This window comes from Salvelinus alpinus, chromosome 11 (genome assembly GCF_045679555.1).
Source record: "Salvelinus alpinus chromosome 11, SLU_Salpinus.1, whole genome shotgun sequence".
Classification (NCBI taxonomy): Eukaryota; Metazoa; Chordata; class Actinopteri; order Salmoniformes; family Salmonidae; genus Salvelinus; species Salvelinus alpinus.
The window spans coordinates 50,914,875-50,942,872 of NC_092096.1; the positions used below are offsets into that span (position 1 = coordinate 50,914,875).

Genomic DNA, 27,998 nt, shown 5'->3' on the forward strand with positions numbered 1-27,998 from the left:
AAACATATGACAAACAAGTAAGTTGTTTTGTTTTCGGTAGCTAGCTAGCAATATAGCTACGCTTTCTTTTCACACGAGAAAGTGTTGTTAAGTACAGCATAATTTTGTGATCGATCCAGCCATAATGGGGCTTGGTAGTACCACTACAACTTGAAGTTGCCTACGTGTGTTGTTCGGGTCTTTAAGCAATTCAAAAAGGGGTGTGAAAGGGCCATAACAACAATCTCCTCTTGTATCAAAGTGACTCAGAACCCTCACTGCATCTTGGGTCAGCAGCATACCACCCTGCATCCCACTGCTGGCTTTCTTCTGAAACTAAGCAGGGTTGGTCCTGGTCAGTTCCTGGATGGGAGACCAGATGCTGCTGGAACTGGTATTGGAGGGCCAGTAGGAGTTTATCTAGGGTAAAAAATATATCCCAATACCCCTGGCCAGTGATTGGGGACATTTCCCTGTGTAGTGTGCTGTCTTTTGGATGGGACTTTAAACAGGTGTCCTACACTCTCTGTGGTCACTAAAGATCCCATGGCACTTATTGTAAGAGTAGGGGTGTTAACCCCGGTGTCCTGGCTAAATTCCCAATCTGGCCCTCATACTGTCATGGTCACCTAATCCTCCCCAGCTTCCAATTGGCTCATTTATTCCCCAGGTCATTGTTCTCAGTCAACTTACCTGGTAAAATAAGGGTAACAACAACAAAACAACACACCATATGCAAGTATTCCCTTTGTAGTATTTATTATAGGCGTTAGTAGTATATTTTCCTTCCGCTGTATGCACTGAGTGTACAAAACATTATGAACACCTGCTCTTTCCATGACAAACTAACTGTCCAGGTGACTTCAGGTGAAAGCTATGATCCACATGCTCTGTCTATGACAGACTGACTGACCAGGTGACTTCAGGTGAAAGCTATGATCCCTCAGTGATGTCACTGGTTAAATCCACTTCAATCACTGTAGATGAAAGGGAGGGGACAGATTAAAGAAGGATTTTTAAGCCGGGAGACAACTGAGACATGGAACATGTATTAGTGCCATTTGGGTCATTGTGTGTAGATTGACGAGGGGGGGAAAAAACAATTGAATCATTTTTAGAATATGCTGTAACGTAACAAATTGTGGTACAAATTCAAGGTGTCTGAATACTTTCCGAATTCACTGTATATGCCGTACATTGCCAGAACTGTTCCTGCATACTGTTGTGTAAACTCACCTCGGTCTCCAGAGTAAATAAACATAGTCTTGAATACAAGCCGTCTACTTATTTGCTACAATGACAGACTAATCTACTGTTATATTGAAGCATGTTTGCTTGCCAACAAATTCAAGTTGAAATGATACATCTGCTCCCTGCATCATTTATTTTATGTACAAGAGCTTTCTATACCAAAGGGAAAGGGGAATACCTAGTCAGTTGTCCAACTGAATGTATTCAACTGAAATGTGTCTTCCGCACAATGCAGTTGTGAGCATACTAGGCATTCTATATTATGCTACACATCAGTCTAAGTGAATATGGATGTTGTGTTGGCTGAATGTTAAAGGTCGGGCTCCTGAGTGTTCTTCAGCTGGTGAACGTCGTCTTGTGTCGGGCAACGGCAGCTGGTCATGATCTTGGACATAGACTATACACTTTGGCTTTGCCAGGCCTACGCAGTCTTTTCCTCTTCAGAGTCAGGTGATGTTGAGCTTGTTCCCGGCTGAAAGCTTTCATCCAATGGGTCTACAGCAGCTATTCTCAAACGTGCAATGCCGTCGGGGGTACGCCAAATCATTTTCTTTTTTTTCTTCTTCACATTTTCAAACAGTACATTACTATTTTCCGACGGGGCTATAACATTTGGGCGATGTTTTTTCTCTCTCCTGAGTAGCCTCGTTTCACTGCCAAAAATAAAATGGTTATCAAATCAAGGGAGTTTAGTTGTAAAAGTCTCAATCTCTTTTTGTCGTGATGATCGTGATGATGATTGGTTGGAGAGGTCAGAACGATAGAACGCTACCGATGCGTAGCTTAAAGCTGTTGACGGAGTGTTGGTTGATGGACTCCAAGTTGTTCTTCAGAGCGACGGCAAACTCTACCATGCTGCGTACATGGCTGTAGGACACATCACAGTCCTGTTGGTGGAGACAGAGAACACTCAGTCAGAATCAATTGTGAGCTCAGAATTCAGTCTGGTTTAACCAGGCTAAGAGAACACTCAGTAAGAATCAATGGTGAGTGCAGCCTTCAGTCTAGGTTTAACCAGGCTATGAGAATACACTGAATCAGAACACTCAGTTAGAATCCATACAGGCAGACAGACTAGAGACCGTGTTCGAATAAATACTTCAGACATGGATTTCCTCCTTCCTAACTTCCAAGAGTTAAGAGCTTTCACTTCATTGATGTGACGATATTTGATTGTGGAAAGCAATAGGATAATAAGTAACCTTTATTTTGCTTATCCAATCATGTAGAGATCCCTGACTACCTTAGAGAGGGAAGTAAGTAAGGTTGTGTTTTTACAAGTATTTGAACAGGACCCAGTGAGGCAGAACAGAGCTTTATTTTAATAGGCCACTACCAACCTTTCGCTCGTCCCCTATAGCAGGATTGGTCAGACCAGCAGCTGCCATGTAGGTGCTGCCAATAGTCTTAATCTTCTCCACAGAACAGAACTTTGGCTTAGAGAGAAGCTGTTAGAGAGAGAGAATAGAGGGGGGGGGGGGGCATAGAAAGAGAAAAAGGGTCAAGTTTGGTGACAGACTGATGGTCAGTTCATGGTCAGATTACCAGTTGAGGAAAAACTCCTGTCCCTTCTTCCCTTCTGAGTAGTTCCAGACAAAGCTCTGAAATGGCCCCCAATTCAAAAGTAGTGCATTATATAGGGCGGCTACCCCCAGGGGTACGCACAATGCCGTTGGCGGTACATCAAATAAAAATGTTATACACATTTTCGAACAGTCCATTTCGATTTTCCAACAAAGCTATACATTTCTCTCGTGGGAATTCCACTAACGGTCTGTATGTAGCCAAACGTAGCGGCTGCTCATTCCGTTTGCTCGAAAATGAATAAATGGTTAAAAAAAAGTAAGGCCCATAGAGATACATACCAGCTCTACTGGTAGTATTGCTACTTCCAGCAGTATTACACCTGCACCTGTCGACGACACAAGTTGTTCTGCTTCCACGAGCACATCCAATGCTAGCATCAGTAATTATACATGTGTTGCTAGCCCAGCTAGCATGGACACTGACAGTTGTAAATCTGATGTAGCCGAAGAGCTACTGCCACCTTACCCGGGAAAGCACCGAACAACAGACAGGGACGTTGGATAATCGAAGAGGCCCAAATATAATGAGATCTACATTGATTTTTGGGGTTCACTTATACTAGGAGTAGTGCCTTTCCTCAGCCACAGTGTGTTATGTGCCAAAGTACTATCTCACAACTCAATGAAACCTTCACTCTTGCGCAGACTTTTAGAAACTAAACATGCCAATTTGAAAAATAAGCCACGGGAGTTTTTTGAGCGAGAATTAAGACGACTTTCGAGTAGTAAGACATATAAACTCCCCATACTATTGTGGAGGACTTCATTCTTCCTGCTGCCACGGATATGGCTGGGACAATGCTGGGGGAAAAGGCCCAAAAAACTATACAGTCAATGCCTTCATCAAACAACACTGTTTCACAACGCATCAGTGACATGGCAGGAGATGTTTTGAAACAGTTACTGCTTCGCATACAAGCCAGTGAATTCTATGCGTTACAGCTGGATGAGTCAACAGACGTGGCGGGCCTGGCACAGCTCCTGGTATATGTCTGTTACGTTTATGGGGGGTCAATTAAGGAAGACATCCTCTTCTGAAAACCACTTGAAACCAGGACAACAGGAGAGGATATTTTTGATGTACTGGATAGCTTTGTGACATCAAATGGACTTTGATGGTCAAGATGTGTTGGTATCTGTACTGATGGCGCAAAAGCCATGACAGGGAGACATAGTGGAGTGGTAACGCGCGTGCAAGCTGTTGTTCTCGACGCCACTTAGGTACACTGCAGCATCTACCGAGAGGCTCTTGCTGCCAAGGAAATGCCTTACAACTTGAAATACTTTTTGGACACTACAGTGAAAATGGTTAACTTTGTTAAAGCAAGGACCCTCAACTCTCGTGTATTTTCTGCATTATGCAATGATATGGGCAGCGACCATGTAACGCTTTTACAACATACAGAAGTGCGCTGGTTATCAAGGGGCAAAGTATTGGCATGTTTAAAAAAAATTCAGATAGGAGCTCAAAGTTTTCTTTACTGACCATCATTTTCTTGTCTGTTCACTTGCATGATGATGAGTTTCTCACACGACTGGCCTATCTGGGTGATGTTTTTTCTCACCTGAATGATCTGAATCTAGGATTACAGGGACTCTCCGCAACTATATTCAATGTGCGGACAAAATTGAGGCTATGATTAAGAAGTTGGAGCTCTTTTATGTCTGCATTAACAAGGACAATACACAGGTCTTTCCATCATTGTATGATTTTTTGCGTGCAAATGAACTCAAGCTTACGGACAATGTCAAATGTGATATAGCGATGCACCTGAGTGAGCTGGGTGCGCAATTACGCAGGTACTTTCCCGAAATGGACGACACAAACAACTGGATTCGTTATCCCTTTCATGCGCTGCCTCCAGTCCACTTACTGATATCTTAACAAGAGAGCCTCATCGAAATTGCAACAAGAGGTTCTGTGAAAATTGAATTGAATCAGAAGGCACTGCCAGATTTCTGGATAGGGCTGCGCTCAGAGTTTCTTGCCTTGGCAAATCGCGCTGTTAAGACACTGATGGCCTTTGCAACCACGTACCTATGTGAGAGTGGATTCTTGACCCTCACTAGCATGAAAACTAAATACAGGCACAGACACTGTGTGGAAAATTATTTAAGACTGAGACTCTCTCCAATACAACCCAACATTGCAGAGTTATGTGCATCCTTTCAAGCATACCCTTCTCATTAACCTGTGGTGAGTTATTCACAATTTTTCATGAACAAATAAGGTTTTATATGGAAGATGGATCAATAAAGAGCAAAATGATTGATTATTATTATATTATTATTTGTGCCCTGGTCCTATAAGAGCTTTTTGTCACTTCCCACAAGCCAGGTTGTGACAAAAACTCACACTCATTCTTATGTTTAATAAATGTATCATATAGTGTGTGTGTGGCAGGCTTACAATGATGGCAAAAAACAACATTTGAGAGTGCGCTGACCCTGGTGCTAGATGGGGTACACAGCTGGAGGTTGAATGTTTGAAGGGGTACAGGACTATAAAAAGTTTGGGAACCACTGGTCCACAGTGGTTCTCTGTATTTCTCCACAACTTTGTCCCTGACCTGTTTGGAGAGCTCCTTGGTCTTCATGGTGCCGCTTGCTTGGTGGTGCCCCTTGCTTAGTGCTCTGCACTACTAAAGCTATTGTCAAGGTAGTCATACAGTGGCTTGCGAAAGTATTCACCCCCTTGGCATTTTTCCTATTTTGTTGCCTTACAACCTGGAATTAAAATATATTTTGGGGGGGTTTGTATCATTTGATTTACACAACATGCCTACCACTTTGAAGATGCAAAATATTTTTATTGTGAAATAAACAAGAAATAAGACAAAAAAACAGAACTTGAGCGTGCATAACTATTCACCACCCCAAAGTCAATACTTTGTAGAGCCACCTTTTGCAGCAATTACAGATGCAAGTCTCTTGGGGTATGTCTCTATAAGCTTGGCACATCTAATCACTGGGATTTTTGCCCATTCTTCAAGGCAAAACTGCTCCAGCTCCTTCAAGTTGGATGGGTTCCGCTGGTGTACAGCAATCTTTAAGTCATACCACAGATTCTCAATTGGATTGAGGTCTGGGCTTTGACTAGGCCATTCCAAGACATTTAAATGTTTCCCCTTAAATCACTCAAGTGTTGCTTTAGCAGTATGCTTAGGGTCATTGTCCTGCTGGAAGGTGAACCTCCGTCCCAGTCTCAAATCTCTGGAAGACTGAAACAGGTTTCCCTCAAGAATTTCGCTATATTTAACGCCATCCATCATTCCTTTAATTCTGACAAGTTTCCCAGTCCCTGCCGATGAAAAACATCCCCACAGCATGATGCTGCCACCACCATGCTTCACTGTGGGGATGGTATTCTCAGGGTGATGAGAGGTGTTGGGTTTGTGCCAGACATAGCGTTTTCCTTGATGGTCAAAAGGCTCAATCTTAGTCTCATCTGACCAGAGTACCGTATTCCATATGTTTGGGGAGTCTCCCACATGCCTTTTGACAGACACCAAACGTGTTTGCTAATTTTTTTCTTGAAGAAATTGCTTTTTTCTGGCCACTCTTCCGTAAAGCCCAGCTCTGTGGAGTGTATGGCTTAAAGTGATCCTATGGACAGATACTCCAATCTCCACTGTGGAGCTTTTTCAGCTCCTTCAGGGTTATCTTTGATCTCTTTGTTGCCTCTCTGATTAATGCCCTCCTTGCCTGGTCCATGAGTTTTGGAGGCCGGCCCTCTCTTGACAGGTTTGTTGTGGTGCAATATTCTTTCCATTTTTTAATAATGGATTTAATGGTGCTCCGTCGGATGTTCAAAGTTTCTGATATTTTTTTATAACCCAACCCTGATCTGTATTTCTCCACAACTTTGTCCCTGACCTGTTTGGAGAGCTCCTTGGTCTTCATGGTGCCGCTTGCTTGGTGGTGCCCCTTGCTTAGTGGTTTTGCAGACTCTGGGGCCTTTCAGAACAGGTGTATTTATACTGAGATCATGTGACAGATCATGTGACACTTAGATTGCACACAGGTGGACTTTATTTAACTAATTATGTGACTTTTGAAGGAAATTGGTTGCACCAGACCTTATTTAGGGGCTTCATAGCAAAGGGGGTGAATACATATGCACGCACCACTTTTCCGTTTTCTTTTATTTTTTAGAATTTTTGAAATACGTTTTTTTTTCATTTCACTTCACCAATTTGGACTATTTTGTGTATGTCCATTACATGAAATCCAAATAAAAATCTATTTAAATTACAGGTTGTAATGCAACAAAATAGGAAAAACACCAAGGGGGGTGAATACTTTTGCAAGGCACTGTAAGCAGAAGCAGCAGGATTAGTCTGTAGGACATACAGTACACTAATAAGTGATTAGCAAACATTTTACTACTTTGAACCCATCAATACACACTCAAACAAGGTACTATATACACCCATCCCCCTTGTGTCGATGCGGACTAACCTTCACACACACACACAATACTCACCCCCAACAGACACCAGTCAGTCACCCACACCATCCCCTCCTTACTAATAACTCTGTTTTTCTCCAATTTAGGCTTCAAGTTTTGCATAAACAATCAACTAAGCCTCCATAATACAGAGAAAACTACAGTAGAAGTTGTAGCCTACTTATAAACACACCAACTATGACAACAAAACACGGATCATGTTTATGCCTAGCTCCAGTATATTTATATTTATTTTCTCATCATGGAGTCATGGAAAGATTTAGCAAAGGTGACTTACATTAGTTCCTGATGCTGAGCTTGATGTTGATGCCGCTGCAGATGTTGATGGGATCGGACTCTGTAAATAAAACACATAGGCCAGTCACGTTAGCCACTACGAAGCTAGCTAGTTAGCTGGCTAATGGTTAGATACGGTATGGTAGGCTGTAGCTAACGTAACCTAACGTAGCTAAAGATAGCTTACAAAGTTACAAATCACATTGCCAGATAGCAGCTGGCTAATTACATTGATTTGCTTTGAAATATCTAGCCAATGTATTATGAAGATAAACAAATGTAGTTCGCTAGCTAGCTAGCTAGCTAAGTTAGCTATGTTACCTCTGTCCGACATCTTATTAAGGTAACTGATTAAATGTTACCCCAGCAGCCTGTGCTTGCTTGTAGTTTGCACATCCAGGTACTGAGCACCACACTATGACAAAACGTTTTATTTTTGTACAATTTTATTTCATATTTTATAAACAATACAAAACATACAAATGGCAACATCATACAAACATCAACTACATCACACCTGCCCAAACCCACTAACACACACCCCCATCTCCAGCGCCTGCATCAATATCCGCCACATGGCCTGAAACTGCACCATTTTGTTTCTCTCTGTAGCCCACAGACTTTCAATATTTAAATAATAAATCATCAGATTTTTTTCGTTGTGTTATTGATTTCCAAGTTTTTAGTATACATTTTTTCAAGATGAGAAGAGAATCGTCCAGCCCTTTGGGTATCTCACTACACCCCCATATGTCATGTCTTGCAATATGCAGACAGATGGATTAAAAGTACGTTTACATTGTAATACTTCTGACATCCAACTTTCTAGCTCCGCCCACAACTTCCGGACTTTATAGGATTCACAGAAAGCATGGATTATTGAGTCATATTATTAGTTTAAGACATGACTCTGCTTTTGTTCTGTAGAATTGGTGAATTTTGTCACTTGTATAATTAATTCTATTCTATACATTAGTTTATACTGGATTAAGTGTACATTTTCGCTAACTGTAATTTGGTTAGTTATGCTCCAACTTTCCCTCCATCTTGTGCCAACATCAGTTCGTTTTAAGTCTTGGTTCTAACAGTTTATATTTTTTTCTAAGAGCATGTCAGTTGGATATGCTCTCTGCAAATTTTGTATATCTTCCCTATCATATGAACATCCAATTCTGACTCAGATGAGATTCCCTCATGGTTGCTCTGATGTCTTGGTAGACTCTGGAGCCGCAGGTAACTTCATGGATGGTGTCTGGGCGAAGGAGAATGGCGTTCCCTCTGGACCTCTAAGTGACCCCATGAGGGTTACTACGTTGGATGGAAGCCCTTTGGGATCTGGACTTGTCACTCGTGTCACTACCCCCTTGCGACTTTCAGTTTCCCAACACCAGGAAGTGATGAACTTTCATCTGATCTCCTGTTCCGAGTTCCCTCTCGTCCTTGGAGACCCCTGGCTTCACAGCCATAACCCTCACATCGACTGGTCTGTGGGCACTATCAAGCAGTGGGGTCCTACGTGCCAAGCCACTTGTATCTTCCCGAGTTCCCCGAGTTCTCCTCCCGAGTCTCTAGAATCCATCGACCTGTCCCGAGTTCCCGAGTGTTACCATGACCTCAAACTGGTATTTAGCAAACAGAGGGCCACCATGCTACCACCCCATAGACCTTACGATTGCCCCATCGACCTGTTTCCGGGCACCTGCCCCCCCAGGGGTCGGATCTTTTCCCTATCTCCTCCCGAACGAGCTGCTATACCTACATCAAGGACACTCTGGCAGCAGGCCTCATGCGTCCATCCACCTCGCCGGCGGGAGCAGGGTTTTTCTTTGTGGCCAAAAAAGACGGTGGATTACGTCCTTGCATCGACTACCGGGGACTCAATGCCATAACCGTTCGTAACTGCTACCCGCTACCCCTTATGGCCACAGCCTTTGACCTGCTCCAGGAAGCGGTTGTCTTCACTAAGCTTGACCTGCGGAACGCATACCATCTTGTGCGGATCAGACCCGGTGACGAGTGGAAGACCGCTTTCAACACGCCTACTGGTCACTACGAATACTTAGTGATGCCCTTCGGCCTGACCAACGCCCCAGCTGTGTTCCAAGCGCTCATAAACGATGTGCTTAGGGATATGCTTAACATCTTCATGTTCGTTTACTTGGATGACATCCTCATCTTTTCGAGCTCCCTTCAAGAACATGGCATGTCAGACTAGTACTCAAACGCCTCCTAGACAGCCATTTGTACGTTAAGCCGGAAAAATGTGAATTCCATTCCCCCCCGAGTACAATTCCTGGGATTTGTAGTGGAACCCGGTCGAGTCCAGATGGACCCCAGGAAGGTAGGGGCGGTAGCGGATTGGCCCACCCCCAAGTCCGTTAAGGAAGTTCAGCGTTTCCTGGGCTTCACTAACTTTTACCGCAAGTTCATCAAGAACTTCAGCTTGGTGGCAGCCCCTCTCTCAGCTTTAACCAAAGGTGGCAACGGAAGGTTTCTGTGGGGAAAAGAAGCTGAGACGGCTTTCCAAGGACTCATGCAGCGCATCCTCTCAGCTCCAATCCTGACACTACCGACTGCGGATGAACCTTTTGTGGTGGAGGTAGACGCATCAGAGGTTGGTGTTGGTGCTGTCCTGTCTCAGAGGGGTGAAGACAAGAAGCTTCGGTTGAGCGGTTGAACTCCAGACAAGCTCAATGGTCTCTTTTCTTCAATCGATTCCAGTTTATCCTCACCTATAGACCCGGGTCGAAGAATCTCAAACCGGACGCCTTGTCACGAGTCTACGCTCCTGCCATTCGAGAAGATACTGACATGCCTGTCCTTCCTGCCGCTAAGATCGTGGCTCCGATCTCGTGGCAAGTTGAGGATACCGTGAAACGAGCTCAAGCCATCGAACCGGGTCCTAAAGGAGGTCCTGCCAATCGGTTGTTTGTTCCCAAGGCAGCGAGGACCCAGGTCCTTCTGTAGGGGCACTCCTCTCGCCTCACCTGTCACCCGGGCGTAGGTCGCACCTTGGAGTTCATCCAGCGAAAGTTCTGGTGGCCCACCATAAAAGAAGACGTTGCCACTTTCGTCAAGGCCTGTCCCGTGTGCTGCCAGGGCAAATCTTCTCACCTCCGCCTTCAAGGACTCCTTCACCCTTTTATCTATTCCCCACCGACCCTGGTCCCATATCTCGTTGGACTTTATTACTGGCCTTCCTCCGTCCTATGGTAATACTACTATCCTAGTCATCATCGACAGGTTTTCTAAGGCGGCCAGGTTCGTCCCCTTGACTAAGTTACCTTCTGCCAAGGAAACGGCTGAGTTGGTGATTAACCATGTGTTCCGAGTCTTCGGCATTCCTCAAGATATGGTTTCCGACAGAGGTCCCCAGTTCGCCTCAAGGTTTTGGAAGGCCTTCTGCCAACTCATAGGGGCCACTGCCAGTCTATCTTCAGGGTACCACCCGGAGTCCAACGGCCAAACCGAGAGGATGAATCAAGAGCTGGAAACCACCCTCAGATGTATGGTCTCCACCAACCGTCCACATGGTCGTCCTTCATTGTCTGGGCCGAGTACGCGCACAACACCTTGCACTCCTCCTCCACTGGTATGTCCCCGCACGAGTGTCAGTTTGGCTATGCCCCTCCATTGTTCCCGGACCAGGAGGCAGAAGTCAGAGTGCCTTCAGCCTTGAGGTTCATCAGACGCTGTCGGCTTACGTGGAAGAAGACCCATCTTAATCTTCTGCGTTCCTCACAGCGGTACCAACGACAAGCCAACAGACGTCGCCGTCCCGGGCCTACCCTGCGCCTCGGCCAGAGAGTCTGGCTCTCAACTAAGAACTTACCGCTACGGGTGGAGTCTCGCAAGCTGTCCCAGAAATACATCGGTCCCTTTAAGGTTGCCAGGAGAGTGAATCCCGTTACTTATCGCCTGCACTTATCCAGAACCCTTAAGATTAATCTCACGTTTCACATTTCTTTATTAAAACCTGTTGTTTTTTCTCCCCCTATCCCGGGCAGGCAGACCTCCCCCTCCGCCCCGTGTCATCGTAGGCCAGTCGGCTTATACCGTCCATCGGATACTGGATTCCCGCCGGGTGCAGCGGTCCTGGCAGTATCTGGTGGACTGGGAAGGCTACGGTCCCGAGGAGCGCTCCTGGGTTCCTGCCAAAGACATACTGGACCCTGACCTCATTCGTCAGTTCAGGGTCCTCCAACCTGAGAAGGCTGGTAGGAACGTCAGGAGCCGTTCCTAGGGGGGGGATTCTGTCAGGATTTGGCCAGGATTGTTCAGGTTTTGGTCACTAGATGCCCCCATTGTGCTTTTTTGACCCTTTTGTTTTTTCCCTTGTTCCAGTTATTATTTGCACCTGTGCCTCATTTCCCTTGAAAGTATTTAAACCCTTAGTGTTCCTCAGTTCTTTGCTCTGTGTTTGTATGTTAGCACCCAGCCCCAGCCATGCTGTGAACATTTGTTTCTCTAGTTGGATTTTCTTGAGGTACTCTGGTTTTGTTCTTGTTTATTTTTTTGATTATTCTTTTGAGGTTTGTTTTTTCCCTGCTTTTCTTACCACTTTGTGGATTTTTCCTTGTGTCTTGGAGGATATACATTTTTTCTCTTGGAATTACTTTTGACGTGTGGATTTATATTTTTTGCCTGAAGATCTTTTCCTTTTTACTTTATTAAACCACCGTCTCTAGTACTGCTGTGTCTGCCTCATCTTCTGGGTTCTGCCGACTATTAGTGGCTCAGTTTACTAAGTGACTGTTTCTCACACCGGAGACCCGAGTTTGTAACCGGGTCCTGACAGGATCATCATCTAATTGGCATTCACATAACTCTTATAGATTTTCCACGGGGATATTGGAAATTTAATCAAAGTTTACTGGAGGACAACTTATTTTTAACTAAGACAAAATAATTTATAACTGAATTTTTCCAGTATAATATAGGTTCAGCAAATCCCCTTATTGTTTGGGATACCTTTGTTCATCAATAATAAAAAAGCAATTTCTGGCTAAAGAGACAAGACTAACAAGGGAAATCCATGAACTAATAGTACAGGTAGATAGCAATAAACGATACTACAGAGATACAAAATAAGTTAGAGGAAAAACAAAAGGAACTCGAGGAACTTATTGTACAAATGTACAGAAAGATCAGTGCGAAGGCCAAATTACAGAGGAAGAAATTGAGGCTAAAAACCCCAGGGCTTGATGGCATACCTGTAGAGGTATATCAAGTATTTTTTTATATAGTTAAAGCTCCATTGTTCGATTGTTTTAACTACTCCTATAGAAATGGTAGTCTGTCAGGTACTCAGCAGGAAGGTCTGATTTCTCTATTATTAAAACAAGACCCAGATGGCAAATATAAAGACCCAGTCTATCTAAAAAACTGGAGGCCCCTTACACTTTAATGTTGTGATGCAAAAATACTAGCAAAATGCATAGCACTCAGAATTTAAAAGGTTTTACCAGGTATTGTTCATCCTGATCAGACAGGTTTTTTACATGGACGATACATTGGAGATAATATACGACAACTACTAGAAATAATAGAACATCATGAAACATATAAGAAGCCAGGAATGGTATTTATAGCGGATTTTGAAAAGGCATTTGATAAAGTAAGACTGGATTTTATTTATAAATGCCTGGATTTTTTCAATTTCGGTAATTCTCTTATAAAATGGGTAAAGATAATGTATAGCAACCCCAGGTGTAAAATAGTAAATAACGGCTACTTCTCAGAGAGTTTTGAATTGTCGAGGAGTTAAACAAGGGTGTCCGCTGTCATATCTATTTGTTATTCGTCGCATCGAAATGCTAGCTATTAAAATCAGATCCAATAACAACATTAGAGGATTAAAAATCCAAGGCTTAAAAACAAAGGTGTCCATGTACAGTGGGGAGAACAAGTATTTGATACACTGCCGATTTTGCAGGTTTTCCTACTTACAAAGCATGTAGAGGTCTGTAATTTTTATCATAGGTACACTTCAACTGTGAGAGACGGAATTTAAAACAAAAATCCAGAAAATCACATTGTATGATTTTTAAGTAATTAATTCGCATTTTATTGCATGACATAAGTATTTGATACATCAGAAAAGCAGAACTTAATATTTGGTACAGAAACCTTTGTTTGCAATTACAGAGATCATACGTTTCCTGTAGTTCTTGACCAGGTTTGCACACACTGCAGCAGGGATTTTGGCCCACTCCTCCATACAGACCTTCTCCAGATCCTTCAGGTTTCGGGGCTGTCGCTGGGCAATACGGACTTTCAGCTCCCTCCAAAGATTTTCTATTGGGTTCAGGTCTGGAGACTGGCTAGGCCACTCCAGGACCTTGAGATGCTTCTTACGGAGCCACTCCTTAGTTGCCCTGGCTGCGTGTTTCGGGTCGTTGTCATGCTGGAAGACCCAGCCACGACCTATCTTCAATGCTCTTACTGAGGGAAGGAGGTTGTTGGCCAAGATCTCGCAATGCATGGCCCCATCCATCCTCCCCTCAATACGGTGCAGTCATCCTGTCCCCTTTGCAGAAAAGCATCCCCAAAGAATGATGTTTCCACCTCCAAGCTTCACGGTTAGGATGGTGTTCTTGGGGTTGTACTAATCCTTCTTCTTCCTCCAAACACGGCGAGTGGAGTTTAGACCAAAAAGCTCTATTTTTGTCTCATCAGTCCACATGACCTTCTCCAATTCCTCCTCTGGATCATCCAGATGGTCATTGGCAAACTTCAGACGGGCCTGGACATGCGCTGGCTTGAGCAGGGGGACCTTGCGTGCGCTGCAGGATTTTAATCCATGACGGCGTAGTGTGTTACTAATGGTTTTCTTTGAGACTGTGGTCCCAGCTCTCTTCAGGTCATTAACCAGGTCCTGCCGTGTAGTTCTGGGCTGATCCCTCACCTTCCTCATGATCATTGATGCCCCACGAGGTGAGATCTTGCATGGAGCCCCAGACCGAGGGTGATTGACCGTCATCTTGAACTTCTTCCATTTTCTAATAATTGCGCCAACAGTTGTTGCCTTCTCACCAAGCTGCTTACCTATTGTCCTGTAGCCCATCCCAGCCTTGTGCAGGTCTACAATTTTATCCCTGATGTCCTTCCACAGCTCTCTGGTCTTGGCCATTGTGGAGAGGTTGGAGTCTGTTTGATTGAGTGGGTGGACAGGTGTCTTTTATACAGGTAACGAGTTCAAACAGGTGCAGTTAATACAGGTAATGAGTGGAGAACAGGAGGGCTTCTTAAAGAAAAACTAACAGGTCTGTGAGAGCCGGAATTCTTACTGGTTGGTAGGTGATCAAATACTTATGTCATGCAATAAAATGCGAATTAATTACTTAAAAATCATACAATGTGATTTTCTGGATTTTTGTTTTAAATTCCGTCTCTCACAGTTGAAGTGTACCTATGATAAAAATTACAGACCTCTACATGCTTTGTAAGTAGGAAAACCTACAAAATCGGCAGTGTATCAAATACTTGTTCTCCCCACTGTATGCCGATGACTCAAGTTTTATATTAAGTCCGCAAGCTAGATCCCTGCAATGTCTCATTGAAGAACTTTTCTGTACTCTCTGGACTAAAACCTAATTATGATAAGTGTACAATATTACATATTGGATCCTTAAAAAATACAACTTTTACATTACCCTGCAGTTTACCTATAAAATGGGCTGATGGTGAAGTAGACATACTCAGTATTCATATCACAAAATATATAAATAAGCTCTCCACAATGAATTTCAATAGAAAGTTGTAAAAATAGACAAGATCCTGCAACCATGGAGAGGTAAATACCTGTCTATTTATGGAAAAATTGCCCTGATTAACTCCTTAGTCATATCTCAGTTTACTCACTTACTTATGGCGCTGCCTACTCCTGATTATTCGTTTTCCAAATCATATGAGCAAAAAATATTTCACTTTATCTGGGACGCTAAACCAGACAAAATTAAATGTGCCTATCTATATAATGAATATGAATTGGGTGGGTTGAGATTATTAAATATAAAAGCACTAAATCTCTCTCTAAAAGCTTCACTCATTCAAAAGTTGTATTTGAACCCTAAATGGATCTCAAGTAGATTACTAAGAAAAACGAATCCGTTGTTTAAAAATGGCCTTTTTGCCTTTGTGCAGATTGCCATGTCTCATTTTCGATTAATAAAAAATTATACTTTTTTCAAAGTATCTCTCTTTTTCAAACAAGCATTGCAGAGCTGGCTACAATTTTAATTTCATCCCCCTGAAAAGATAGAACAAATATTATGGCTAAACTCAAATGTGCTAATTGATAAAATAACTGTATTTATGGGAAATATGTTTGAAAAGGGTATTTTGTTTTGAAATTATATTGTAAATTGGAATGGTAGAGTTATGTCCTTCATGGAGGTATCAGAATTGTACGGAAAGGTCTGCTCAATCCAAGAGTACAACCAATTGATTACAGCTTTTTACTTTAAAATTGGCGGAAGAATAAAAATAGCATAAATAGGAAAGTATACCAATTTCTTTTGAGAACCAGGATGTTGACAACTGTGCAATACAGATTGCAAAATAGTTGGGAGGAGATTTTTGATGTACCGATTCCATGGTACAGGGTGTATGAGTTGATATATAAAACAACGCAAGATTCAAGACTTCGTGCTTTTCAGCAAAAATTATTATATAGAATTCTTGCCACCAACAAAATGTGGAATATTTGACGCATAAAATCATCGAAGCTCTGCAGATTTTGTTGTGAGGATACAGAATCAATAGACCATGTATTTTGGTATTGCCCTCAGGTAGACTGTTTCTGGTCTCAGGTTCAGGAATGGCTGAAAATGCATAGCATTGATCTAAAATTGACCCTATAAATAGAACTGTTAGGAGATCTGTAGAGACCGGGTCAGTCAATTACTAATATACTAATACTCTTAGTAAAAGTATTTATCTTCAACTCGCAATCTGTGGATTCTATTCGATTAGATAGATTGCAATTGTACGTTAAACATCACAGCATAGTTGAAAGATATGTGTTGAGTGGCAAGCAGAGATAGATGGGATTGGCTGAGGTAAGCTTAGTGTTGGTATGTGGAATTGGAGATAAGTGGGAGTGGAGTTGCTGTGTGGGAGATAGAATTATGGTCAAAGATAAAATAAAAAATACAAATAAAAGTCAAAATAAAACATAATAAAAAGTACATTTGAATGACACTAAGTGGCAGTGTTTTTACAACTAATACCGGTTTGCCTGAGGCTGATGCCGTGCAGGTGTTTGTACACATGCATATACACACACTCTCATTCAAATAAACACAAGAACACACATATACATGTAATAGTGCCAGACATGCACACAAACATATACAGTTGGCATTGCTGTTATGATTTTAGTTTCCTTGATGTTCTTTGTTTTTTTTTTAATTTGCATTGTTGTTTGCTGTTTTCTTCGGTCTTTTCCTTTTTTCTCTTTAGTTAATTTTCTTGGTTTTTAGTGCATTGGGGTGTTCTTGGGGATGGGGAATGGAATTAATTGTATTTTTTATTTTTCTTCCTGGGGGGGACTGTGGGAGGGGTCTCGAATGGTTGAGGGACAGCTATTGGGGAACTGTGGGGGGATCTTGGAGGGTTCGGTTTCATGTTTTTTGGCCTGGTGGTAGATCGGTCAACATGCCCTTGAGCAGGGCATTGACCCTGGATGCTTCTTTCTGTGTGTTGCTCTGAATGGGAATCTGTTGGATGATTGGTATGATGTAGTTGTTGAGCGGCTTCACTGCAAGTATATTGTATGTTTTGAATATTCAATTTAAAAAAATTATAATACAAATAAAAAATAAATAAATAAAAGCTAAGGATCACGGTCGATGTAGTGGTTTTCATCCTGCCTGAGAGAGTCAACCGGGAGCCTCCTTGTAGCCTGTCGGCCAGTGATTGGTCTGTGTCAGCACGTGGTCCGGCGTGACAACAAATGTAGTAGTCAGAATGGACCACTATTTAATTAAAAATCTCAATTTGTAGCGAACTGTAAAATAATTCACCATCAGGATCAAACTTGACCATAATAAACACATTTTAGAGGCCAAAGCCGCCATTCTGTCGATTGTAATTTACATAGGCTTTCTAAGGCAGACCAGGGCTTTTGGCACCGCTAGGTTGCTACACAGTAGTTGACCAGCAGAGCTAGTGGTTTCACGCTCCAGACCAGATACTTGGGGCCTGGTTACCGTGGTCCATGAAAACATGTGTCAAGGGCCCTCAGATCCTCAAAAAGTTATACAACTGCACCACTGAGAGCATCTTGACTTGATGCATCACCGCTTGGTATGGGAACTGCCTTAATATAACTTCTAAATGCCTCATGAGCTTAGTTCAACTTTTGTTCCCCATCAGAACCTAAAATATATGTTTGTTTTTTATCCAATGTTTGTAAACAACGTAAATGTAAACAGACACTGTATAGAATAACACATTGGTTTCATTACACTGTAAACAGTCTATGACAGCAATCCTTGCTTTGGTTTAGTTTCCCTGGCACCGTTTCCAAATGCTAATGTTTTAGCATTTGTGGCACAAATCCCATTCAAGTCATGGGACTGATATCAGCATTTTTCGCGCATGTCCAAATCATCCAGAAGTATCTCAAATTGATTATGAAGGTAAATAAAGTAATGTATAGATGATTTGAACATGATGCGCAAAAAATGCTAATATTGGTCACATTACTTGAATAGAATTTGTGCCACAAATGCTAAAATGTTAGCATGTGGAAACAGTCCCAGGGAAACCAAACCAAAACATGGATTGCTGTCACAGCTTGTCTATAGACTGACTGCTTACCGGGTAAGGATACCAATATGTAATTTTGTAATTTGGGTGAACTATCCCATTTTGATATCATGGATGGTCAGTCCTTGCATGCATAGCTCTGTCTATGAGTTTGAGAGTGGTTGCATTTCTCCAGGCCCATTCCTCAGCTTTTTACAAAAGCAGAAGCTGGGTGACAGCTTTGTTATTGCTTCAAATGCATACTGCGGATTCTAGCTTTAAGGGTAGGATTGGTGGAGGTGACGCTGATGCTAGATCCGCCTCATGGGACAATTTCACTGCTATAGCTACATACAACTCTACCCAATCGGAATTCAGTACCATTGTATTGTTACTTTTTTATTATGACTTTTTATTTTAGCCTACTTGGTAAATATTTTCTTCTTCTTGAACTGCACTGTTGGTTAAGGGCTTGTAAGTAAGCATTTCACGGTAAAGTCTACAATTGCTGTAGCGGCGCATGTGGCAAATAAAGTTTGATTTGTATAAGTCCCTTTTGCGTGACCAACTCAATCCTCTCCACCTTCTCTATCTCTGTTTGTTTGTTTCTCTCCCTCCCCCCTCTCTTCCTCCCTCCATCAGGTACACACCCACAGGAAGCGTCAGTCCCACAATTCATGTCAGATGGATGTGGCTGGGGGTCCGTGCACGGCCCACTGCATGGAACTTGTCAGCGATTGTCTCTCTTTGCTGTGACGTGCTTCGAGACCAGTCACTAGGTGAGCTTCATCAAGCACGGGCCCCGCCCTGACAACTGGCTTTTCTTTGACAGTATGACCGACAGGGAAGGTGAGAGACGTCAACTATGATATAGCAGGGGTATTGAAATTGGGAGATTGAGGGCTGCAGAGTCTACTTACCTGGTGTTCAGATCTGAATAACCCCATGATTACAGGGCAAAGGAAAGTCTGCAGTACTGCATATCTCAAAAAGTTCTTGCCCCTTGAATATCCCTGAAAGCAGAAGCATTCTATGAAAAACTAAGGCTAGACCCCGCCTCCTTAAGAGAGCCTGCCCGCCGGCCGTTTTGTGACTCCTACATGTGTCTCGACAAACATTTTTGGTTGTAATAAGGGTTTTAGATCAATGTTGTTACCTGGGAGATCCGATTGGCGTCTCAATTAAAACTGTGGATGCGTTGGATGAGATGGCGTAGATGAGAATAATGAGAGCTGGGCTTATTTTATTTTTTTGTGTTTCTATGGAACAGAAGGAGCGTGCTCTGCGCCTCAAGAATATGTCGGATTGAAATGTGTCATGTATGGATCTTCGAAGCAGGGCGCCTATCAAGAGTGTTATCTCTGGGGTGGCACTAGAAGTAAATACAAAGCAATATACAGCATTCGAAAAGTATTCAGACCCCTTCACTTTTTCCACATTTTGATATTTTATTCTAAAATGGATTAAATAAAAAAACATCCTCATCAATCTACACACAATACCCCATAATGACAAAGCGAAAACAGGTTTCTAGAATTTTTAGCAAATTTATAAAAAATTAAAAACAGATACCTTGTTTACATAAGTATTAAGACCCTTTGCTATGAGACTCAAAATTGACCTCAGGTGCATCCTGTTTCCATTGATCATCCTTGAGATGTTTCTACAACTTGATTGGAGTCCACTAAATTCAATTGATTGGACATGATTTGGAAAGGCACACACCTGTCTATGTAAGGTCCCACAGTTGACAGTGCATGTCAGAGCAAAAACCAAGCCGTGAGGTTGAAGGAATTATCCATAGAGCTCTGAGACAGGATTGTGTCGAGGAACAGATCTGAGGAAGGGTACAAAAAAATGTCTGCAGCATTGAAGGTCCCCAAGAACACAGTTGCCTCCATCATTCTTAAATGGAAGAAGTATGGAAACACCAAGACACTTCCTAGAACTGGCCGCCTGCCAAACTGAGCAATCAAGGGGAGAAGGACCTTGGTCAGGGACCTGACCAAGAACCCATGGTCACTTTGACAGAGCTCCAGAGTTCCTCTGTGGAAATGGGAGAACCTTCCAGAAGGACAACCGTCTCTGCAGCACTCCACCAATCAGGCCTTTATGGTATAGTGGCCAGACAGAAGCCACTCCCCAGTAAAAGGCATATGACAGCCTGCTTGGAGTTTGCCAAAAGGACTCTCAGACCATGAGAAACAAGATTCTCTGGTCTGATGAAACCAAGATTGAACTCTTTGGCCTGAATGCCAAGCATCATGTCTGGAGGAAACCAGGCACCGCTCATCACCTGGCCAATACCATCCCAACGGTGAAGCATGGTGGTGGCAGCATCATGCTGTGGAGATGTTTTTCAGCAGCAGGGAATGGGAGACTAGTCAGGATAGAGGGAAAGATGAACGGAGTAAAGTACAGAGAGATCCTTGATGAAAACCTGCTCAAGAGCGCTCAGGACCTCAGACTGTGGGTGTAGGTTCACCTTCCAACAGGACAATTACCCTAAGCTCACAGCAGAGACAATGGCTTCGGGACAAGTCTCTGAATGTTCTTGAGTGGCCCAACCAGAGCCCGGACTTGAACCCGATTGAACATCTCTGGAAAAACCTGAAAATAGCTGTGCAGCAACACATGTGGAAAAAGTGAAGAGGTCTGAATACTTTCCGAATACACTGTACGTGAAAAATTGGATCAAGTGGTTGGTGCACAATGACTGACCGCATGGTAGATGGAGTGCAGAAGCACACTAACATCCACTCTATTGTTTTTTTGATGAGTCTCCCTTCTCATTATGTTGGTTATCAACTGCAAAGCGCAAACAGAGAAAATCTGAGAAAATAGGCATCATTGTAAGTGCAGCTGACTCTTTTTCTGCAGAGGCATTACAAGGAATCCTGTCGATTGATGCACCTGAGCCTGTGTAGGGATGTGATTTGAATGTGACTGAACGAGTTGGATTGTTGTTTGATTTATTTTGGTTTCAATACCCCGTACAGTAGGTGGCGGAAATACACCAATAGGTATAGTCTGACATAACATTTTAAGAAGAAGTGAAGCGCGACGCCAATACTAAAACGTCACTATTGTGTGCCCGGCCATCGTATGTCGTCGATTTAAGCTGAATTAACTGCTTGTGAATAATTAGACGAATATTCACGTACAGTTGGCTAATTCTGCTCGAGAGTAACATAAAAGTAAAGTAAACACTAGTTGGAACGTCTCTAAGGTGAGGAGTGTTGTCATTTTATCTCTTAAGCCTCTTTCTCTGGCTAGATGTGTGAGCTAACACGCTAGCTAGCTGCTTCGGTTAACCTAGCAGTAGCTAACTATGCATGTTTATACGTTGTTAGCAGTAGTACCAGTTTTCATGAATGCAATACTGGACAGCATCATAATTGTGTGTCATTTAGCGTAGCGTTAGTCCATAAACCTATAGTCTAACCCTAGTGCATATGTAATACAAGTATTTGTATGACCAGCAATGATGGCCTAGCTGCTAACTTAGATAGGTAACGTTAAACTAAGAAACCTGAACATTTCACCCCCATCTTGCTTTATGTCAAGCCAATGCCTCACTTCGTAGCTAGTCAGGGGTTGTCTTGGAATAGCCTAGTTTAAGAAATACTATCCGTAACTGTCCATTCCGACGCTGTGTTTTAACGTTTAGAAACGTCAAACATCGCTTGCGAAACGTTTTTCGGGGGCACGCTACATAGCTAATTAACACAGTGGGCCTCCCCTGTCTTTCCGTAAACAACACTATCAGCCATATAACGTGTGTTAATTTAACATGTTTTATTATTATTCCTCGCAGATATGAAAGATACGCTCCTTGTGTTAACCAAAACCTTACCGTAAGCGATGCATTTAAACGTTCAGAACGATTGCCGGGGCTCTTAACAGAACACCCCCAGCCAGAAGATACTGTCGTCAATAGGCGCTGAATGGGTTAGGAATAACCTAGTCGCTGACACTAGCAAGATCTTCTATGAAGCGCAGCAAAAATAAAATATCTATGTTTTGGTCATTGTCAAATGTCACTCAGTCATGTTCCTTTCATGTTATAATATTGTGTTCTTCTTGTGGTTCAACATAGTTATACATTGCCATGGCGTCTCCAGGGGGACAGGGAGGAGGGGCAGTGTCTACAAGAGGAGCAGGAGCTAGGAGGATGAAATGGGCTCTGGAGTTGAGCTTGGGCAATGCTAGGTAAGACTGCATTTTACTGCTCACGTCTTCAGTGCTCCTGAGTGGCGCAGCGGTGTAAGGCACTGCATCTTAGTGCAAGAGGCATCACTACAGTCCCTGGTTCGAATCCAGGCTGTATCACATCCGGCCGTGATTGGGAGTCCCATATCACAGGTTTGGCTGGGATAGGCCGCCATTGTAAATAAGAATTTGTTCTTAACTGACTTGCCTAGTTAATAAAGGTTACATTTTAAATAAATAAAAAATGTCAGTGTCTGCATTTGTTTGAATCCGGCCTGCCCTTTGACACAACCTCTATCTTTCCCCACTGTCATCCTGTCTGATACACTTGATATTGTGCTGACATTTCAAATGAGTCCAGATCAACAGTTACACAGATAAACAGGCATGAAATGCTTCAAGATCCACCTTGTTATAACTAATCTATAACCTAAAGCTTCTGTTCCGACCTCTTCCCCATGGATCGCCCTCTAACTGTCCTCTTTGTCTTCCAGGGGTCGTGGAGACAGACAGAGTAACCAGGGAGATGTGATGTACCCCATTGGATACTCAGACAAACCAGTCCCAGACACCAGCATCCAGGAAACAGACAAAAACCTGGTGGAAAAGGTAGGTCACCAGAAGAGGGTGATTTCACAACATCATGATGTATTGTTCACAAAGTTTGCGTTTTCTACTTTTTCATCTTACTTTATTAATATATTGTTGTTAACTTGCTCTCCCTTCCTTACCCCATCACCCTTTCTCTCTACCTCCTCCCTCCTCTATAACAGCGTTGTTGGGACGTGGCCCTGGGCCCTCTGAAGCAGATTCCCATGAACCTGTTCATCATGTACATGTCTGGGAACACCATCTCAATCTTCCCTATCATGATGGTCTGTATGATGGCCTGGAGGCCCATCCAGGCTCTCATGTCCATGTCTGCCAGTGAGTATTTATTGTATATATATTTTTACCTTTCTTTTAGCAGGGAGTCCCATTGAGACCAATGTCTCTTTTGCAAGGGTGCCCTGCATCTCACAATATGAAAGAAATGTGTTTCAACAGGTACAGACAGTGCACCTCAATCAACATTTGTTTCCACATCAGTCAATGTATGAGTCAGTTATCAAAAGTGCACATTTTCATCCATAGTCTCTGGGCAGGTTGAACCAGATATAGGAGATCCATAATACAATACAATCGTCACTACAGCTGTACAAATACGCCAAAGAGTAGCTCTGCCAGTGCCTAGCTCTTTGAGACTACAGCAGTGTTCACCAACCTTTGTCATTGAGCTCTCCAGAACTTCCTTTTGATTTATTTTTGGACTATCTGTTTTTCCATGTATGGGGTGAGTGCCTGGACACAGCCCTTAGCCGTGGTACAATTAGCCATATATCACAGACCAACAGCTATGGGTTGTTTTGTACGACGCAACGCGGAGTGCCTGGACACAGACCTTAGCCGTGGTATGTTGGCCATATATCACAAACCCCAGAGGTGCCTTATTGCTATTAGAAACTGGTTACTAACGTAAAAATAAATGTGTTGTCATACCCGTGGTATACGGTCTGATTCACCACGGCTTTCAGCCAATCCGCATTAAGCGCTCGAACCACCCAGTTTATAGTGGCCAATCAAACGCGGCTAAGGACTGTTCTTAGGCACAACGCAAAGCGGAGTATATTGGCCATATCACAAACCCCTGAGGTGCCTTAATGCTATTATAAACTGGTTAACAACATAAGTAGAACAGTAAATAAGTATTTGTGTCATATCTGTGGTATATTGTCTGATCTACACAAAGCTGAAATAACGTTTCAGCCAATCAGCATCTGGGACCCTAACTACCCGGTTTGTATAATGTCGTTTATAAGCGTGTTATCACTGCTCACTCTTGCCCTTTCTCTCTTCAGCATTCAAGCTGTTGGAGAACTCTAACCAGCAGTGGCTCCAGGGGCTGGTCTATTCTGTAGGGAACCTGTTGGGCTCGGCATTGGCTATCTACAAGTGTCAGTCAATGGGTCTTCTCCCAACTCACTCTTCTGATTGGCTCGCTTTCATAGAACCGCCTCAGGTGATATTTTTTTCTATGCTGTTATCCGTCCAATTTCCTGTTCTCTTATGTGTTATAGGATGATTATTAACTTCTTTTTCAGGTTTGTCATGTGTAATGAATACATTACATTGCTGTTGTGATTAAAAAAATACGAAAAACAGCAAAAATCATAGTTTCTAGCAGCAATGAACAGGGTTCACAGGATGACAGAAAATACATGATCAGTTGGATAACAAAGCATGCATTATCATGTAGGAATTGTCTTTACGTGCAGTTTTTGAAAGCATTACCACTTAGAATTGAAATCTGTTGGAACACTCCACATTAGCGTTCCAAAATACTTCGATACACTCTCACAGCTGTAATACGCTGGCTGAAAGTGGCAGGACATGCCATTTTAAATTTGACCTAATAAAATATCCACTTTTCACTGCGTTCAGACCACATAAGGGGCGGCAGGTAGCCTAGTGGTTAGAGCGTTGGGCCAGTAACCGAAAGGTTGCTAGATCGAATCCCCGAGCTGACAAGGTAAAAATCTGTCATTCTGCCCCAGAACAAGGCAGTTAACCCACTGTTCCTAGGCCGTCCTTGTAAATAAGAATTTGTTCTTAACTGACTTGCCTAGTTAAATAAAGGTTAAATAAAAAATGAGGGCAACTATGTGATTATACGAATCACGAAAATCCACAATGTCCACCTTCATAATCTTACATTTGCATCAGACAAAGTCCACTTGATCAATAATTATTGCTCTAGTATCCTCTGGTGCCAATAATATATACTGCCACCAACTGGTCTGGTGACTTTATATTCAAAGATTCTAAGGACGTAAACTCAGCGTAAAGTCAGCTGCATTTATTTTCAGCAAACTTAACATGTGTAAATATTTGTATGAACATAACAAGATTCAACAACTGAGACATAAACTGAACAAGTTCCACAGACATGTGACTAACAGAAATGGAATAATGTGTCCCTGAACAAAAGGGGGGGTCAAAATCAAAAGTAACAGTCAGTATCTGGTGTGGCCACCAGCTGCATTAAGTACTGCAGCATGCCTAAGGCACGTTCACGCAGATGAGCAGGGCATCTTTCTTTTGGTGTTTTTCAGAGTCAGTAGAAAGGCCTCTTTAGTGTCCTAAGTTTTCATAACTGTGGCCTTAATTGCCTACCGTCTGTAAGCTGTTTAGTGTCTTATCGACCGTTCCACAGGTGCATGTTCATTAATTGTTTATGGTTCATTGAACAAGCATGGGAAACAGTGTTTAAACCCTTTACAATGAAGATCGTGAAGTTATTCGGATTTTTACGAATAATCTTTGAAAGACAGGGTCCTGAAAAAGGGACGTTTCTTTTTTTGCTGAGTTTATAAGGTTCACATACCAAATTTCATTGCCCCATGTACATCAGTTCAGTTCTAGTAGCCATTTGTTGCCCATGGTGGAATCATCTAACCTGCTGGCTCCTGAAGCCCCCATGAGCTCCCAAGTCTAGAAGCAGTCTAGCTAACACGTTATCTAGCTAACGTTAGCATTGTGAATTAGCATTTCGCTAGCTAGCTGAGCTGTTTTACAAGAAAATGGCTGAGATGACTCATGCTAGCTAACAAGCCCTTATTTCTTTAAGATATCAATGCCAAAATTAACATGGTTCATCATGGTAATGTCTTTGATGACCCTAAAAAGTCTAAAGTTGATAGGCCATTGTGGAGTGGATTTAAATGGACACATCAAGTCTGATTTCCTGATTTTATCAGTAACTCAGCCATCTCTTAACCAATCCCTTAGCTTTTCTCAAACAGAGATAAGAGATGTACCATGGGCCTACATGCCACATTGTGGTCTTTGGACTTATGGTTCATGACTATAATATTTTTAAGGTTTTCCAAAATGTCAAGATGGAGGAAAACACATTAAATTCTTCCGTTGCTTTGTCGTTCGTTACATGCATTAGTCTGAGACTGCCGTCATTTAAGTTGTTTCTGGTGACAAGGGGCAGGAGGGGTGTTCCACAAAACAAAGTCAGTGATTGGATTTATTTATTTTTCCCATATCAGCTTTGTTGTGAACCCCTAAATATACTCATACATACACTGAACAAAAATATAAAGCAACATGTAAAGTGTTTGTCTCATTTTTCATGAGCTGAAATAAAAGATCCCAGAAATTTTGCACGAAAAGCTTATTTTTCTAGAATTTTGTACACATTCGTTTACATCCCTGTTAGTGAGCGTTTCTCCTTTGCCATGATAATCCATCCTCCTGGCAGGTGTGGCATGTCAAAGAGCTGATTAAACAGCATGATCATTACACAGGTGCACCTGGTACAGGGGACAATAAAAGACCACTCTGAAATTTGCAGTTTTGTCCCACAACACAATGCCACAGACGTCTCAAGTTTTGAGGGAGCGTGCACTTGGAATGTCCACCAGAGCTGTTGCCTAATAATTTAATGTTAATTTCTCTACCATAAGCTGCCTCCAACGTCATTTTAGAGAATTTGGCAGTACGTCCAACCGGCCTCATAACCGCAGACCACATGCCCCATGGTGGCGGTGGGGTTATGGGCAGGCATAAACTACGAATAACGAACACCATTGCATTTTATCAATGGCATTTTGAATGCACAAAAATACAGTGATGAGATCCTGAGACCCATTTTTATTAACCAACAGTAACCAACAGTAACCAACAGATGCATGTCTGTATTCCCAGTGATGTGAAATTCATAGATTAGGGCCTAATGAATTCATTTCAATTGACTGATATCCTCATATGAACTGTAACTCAGTAAAATCAATGAAATTGTTGCATGTTGCGTTTTTGTTCAGTATACATACAACAACCCATAAGCCTAATATGCATAAAATTGTACAATGTCTGTTCCTGTTGTAATGGGTAGTACAAATATATAAACTGTGATCTTTTTCTGTTCTCTGCAGAGGATGGAGATCATGGGTGGAGGGATGGTATTGTGAAGAGGACAGAAGGCACACATACTGAAATATGCTGAACTGTTCTATTAATACATTAAATCTCTTCCAAGTCTTTTCAATTCTCTGGCTTTTAGGTTTTTGTAGAATCCTCAAGCTTTTTATGTATCTACATTTTGTTTGTCATTTGAGATTTAATTTGTCACAGGTTATAAAATGTTACAGAACACATTCAACATCTGATAATAGGAAAATGTCATGTTTGTAAAACCGTTCATCATTCTACTAAATCCACGCGGTCAACTTAAGGTGTCACCATAATATATTTTTCATTTATCTTTTTGTCAAATAAAAGGGTTAACTAGTTCATTTGTTTGTTAAATATAATGATGACAGTCATTAGAAATGTGTGGAACTAAGTTTACTGTCAAATGTGGAAATGTCGTTCTGGAATAAACACTTTTTAGGAATTTTAATTTTGCGTTTAACCTTGGA

The 27,998-nt window shown here is 42.3% G+C and overlaps 2 protein-coding genes across 2 annotated transcripts; one reads left to right on the forward strand and one right to left on the reverse strand.

Annotated features, from left to right (window-relative positions):
• Positions 1–721: 721 nt before the first annotated feature.
• Positions 722–22,431, reverse strand: LOC139533321 (adenylate cyclase type 4-like). Its single transcript, XM_071331378.1, has 5 exons — positions 22,414–22,431; positions 22,175–22,261; positions 7,565–7,624; positions 2,571–2,678; positions 722–2,117 (listed from the first exon to the last, which is right to left on the reverse strand). Exons 1-5 carry the CDS (start codon positions 22,429–22,431, stop codon positions 1,983–1,985), a joined length of 408 nt encoding a protein of 135 aa, XP_071187479.1. The 3' UTR covers positions 722–1,982.
• Positions 21,193–27,979, forward strand: LOC139534331 (ER membrane protein complex subunit 4). The gene is made up of 6 exons (XM_071333392.1): positions 21,193–21,547; positions 22,418–22,530; positions 23,025–23,139; positions 23,304–23,457; positions 24,429–24,589; positions 27,513–27,979. Exons 2-6 carry the CDS (start codon positions 22,430–22,432, stop codon positions 27,546–27,548), a joined length of 567 nt encoding a protein of 188 aa, XP_071189493.1. The 5' UTR covers positions 21,193–21,547; positions 22,418–22,429; the 3' UTR covers positions 27,549–27,979.
• Positions 27,980–27,998: the final 19 nt, after the last annotated feature.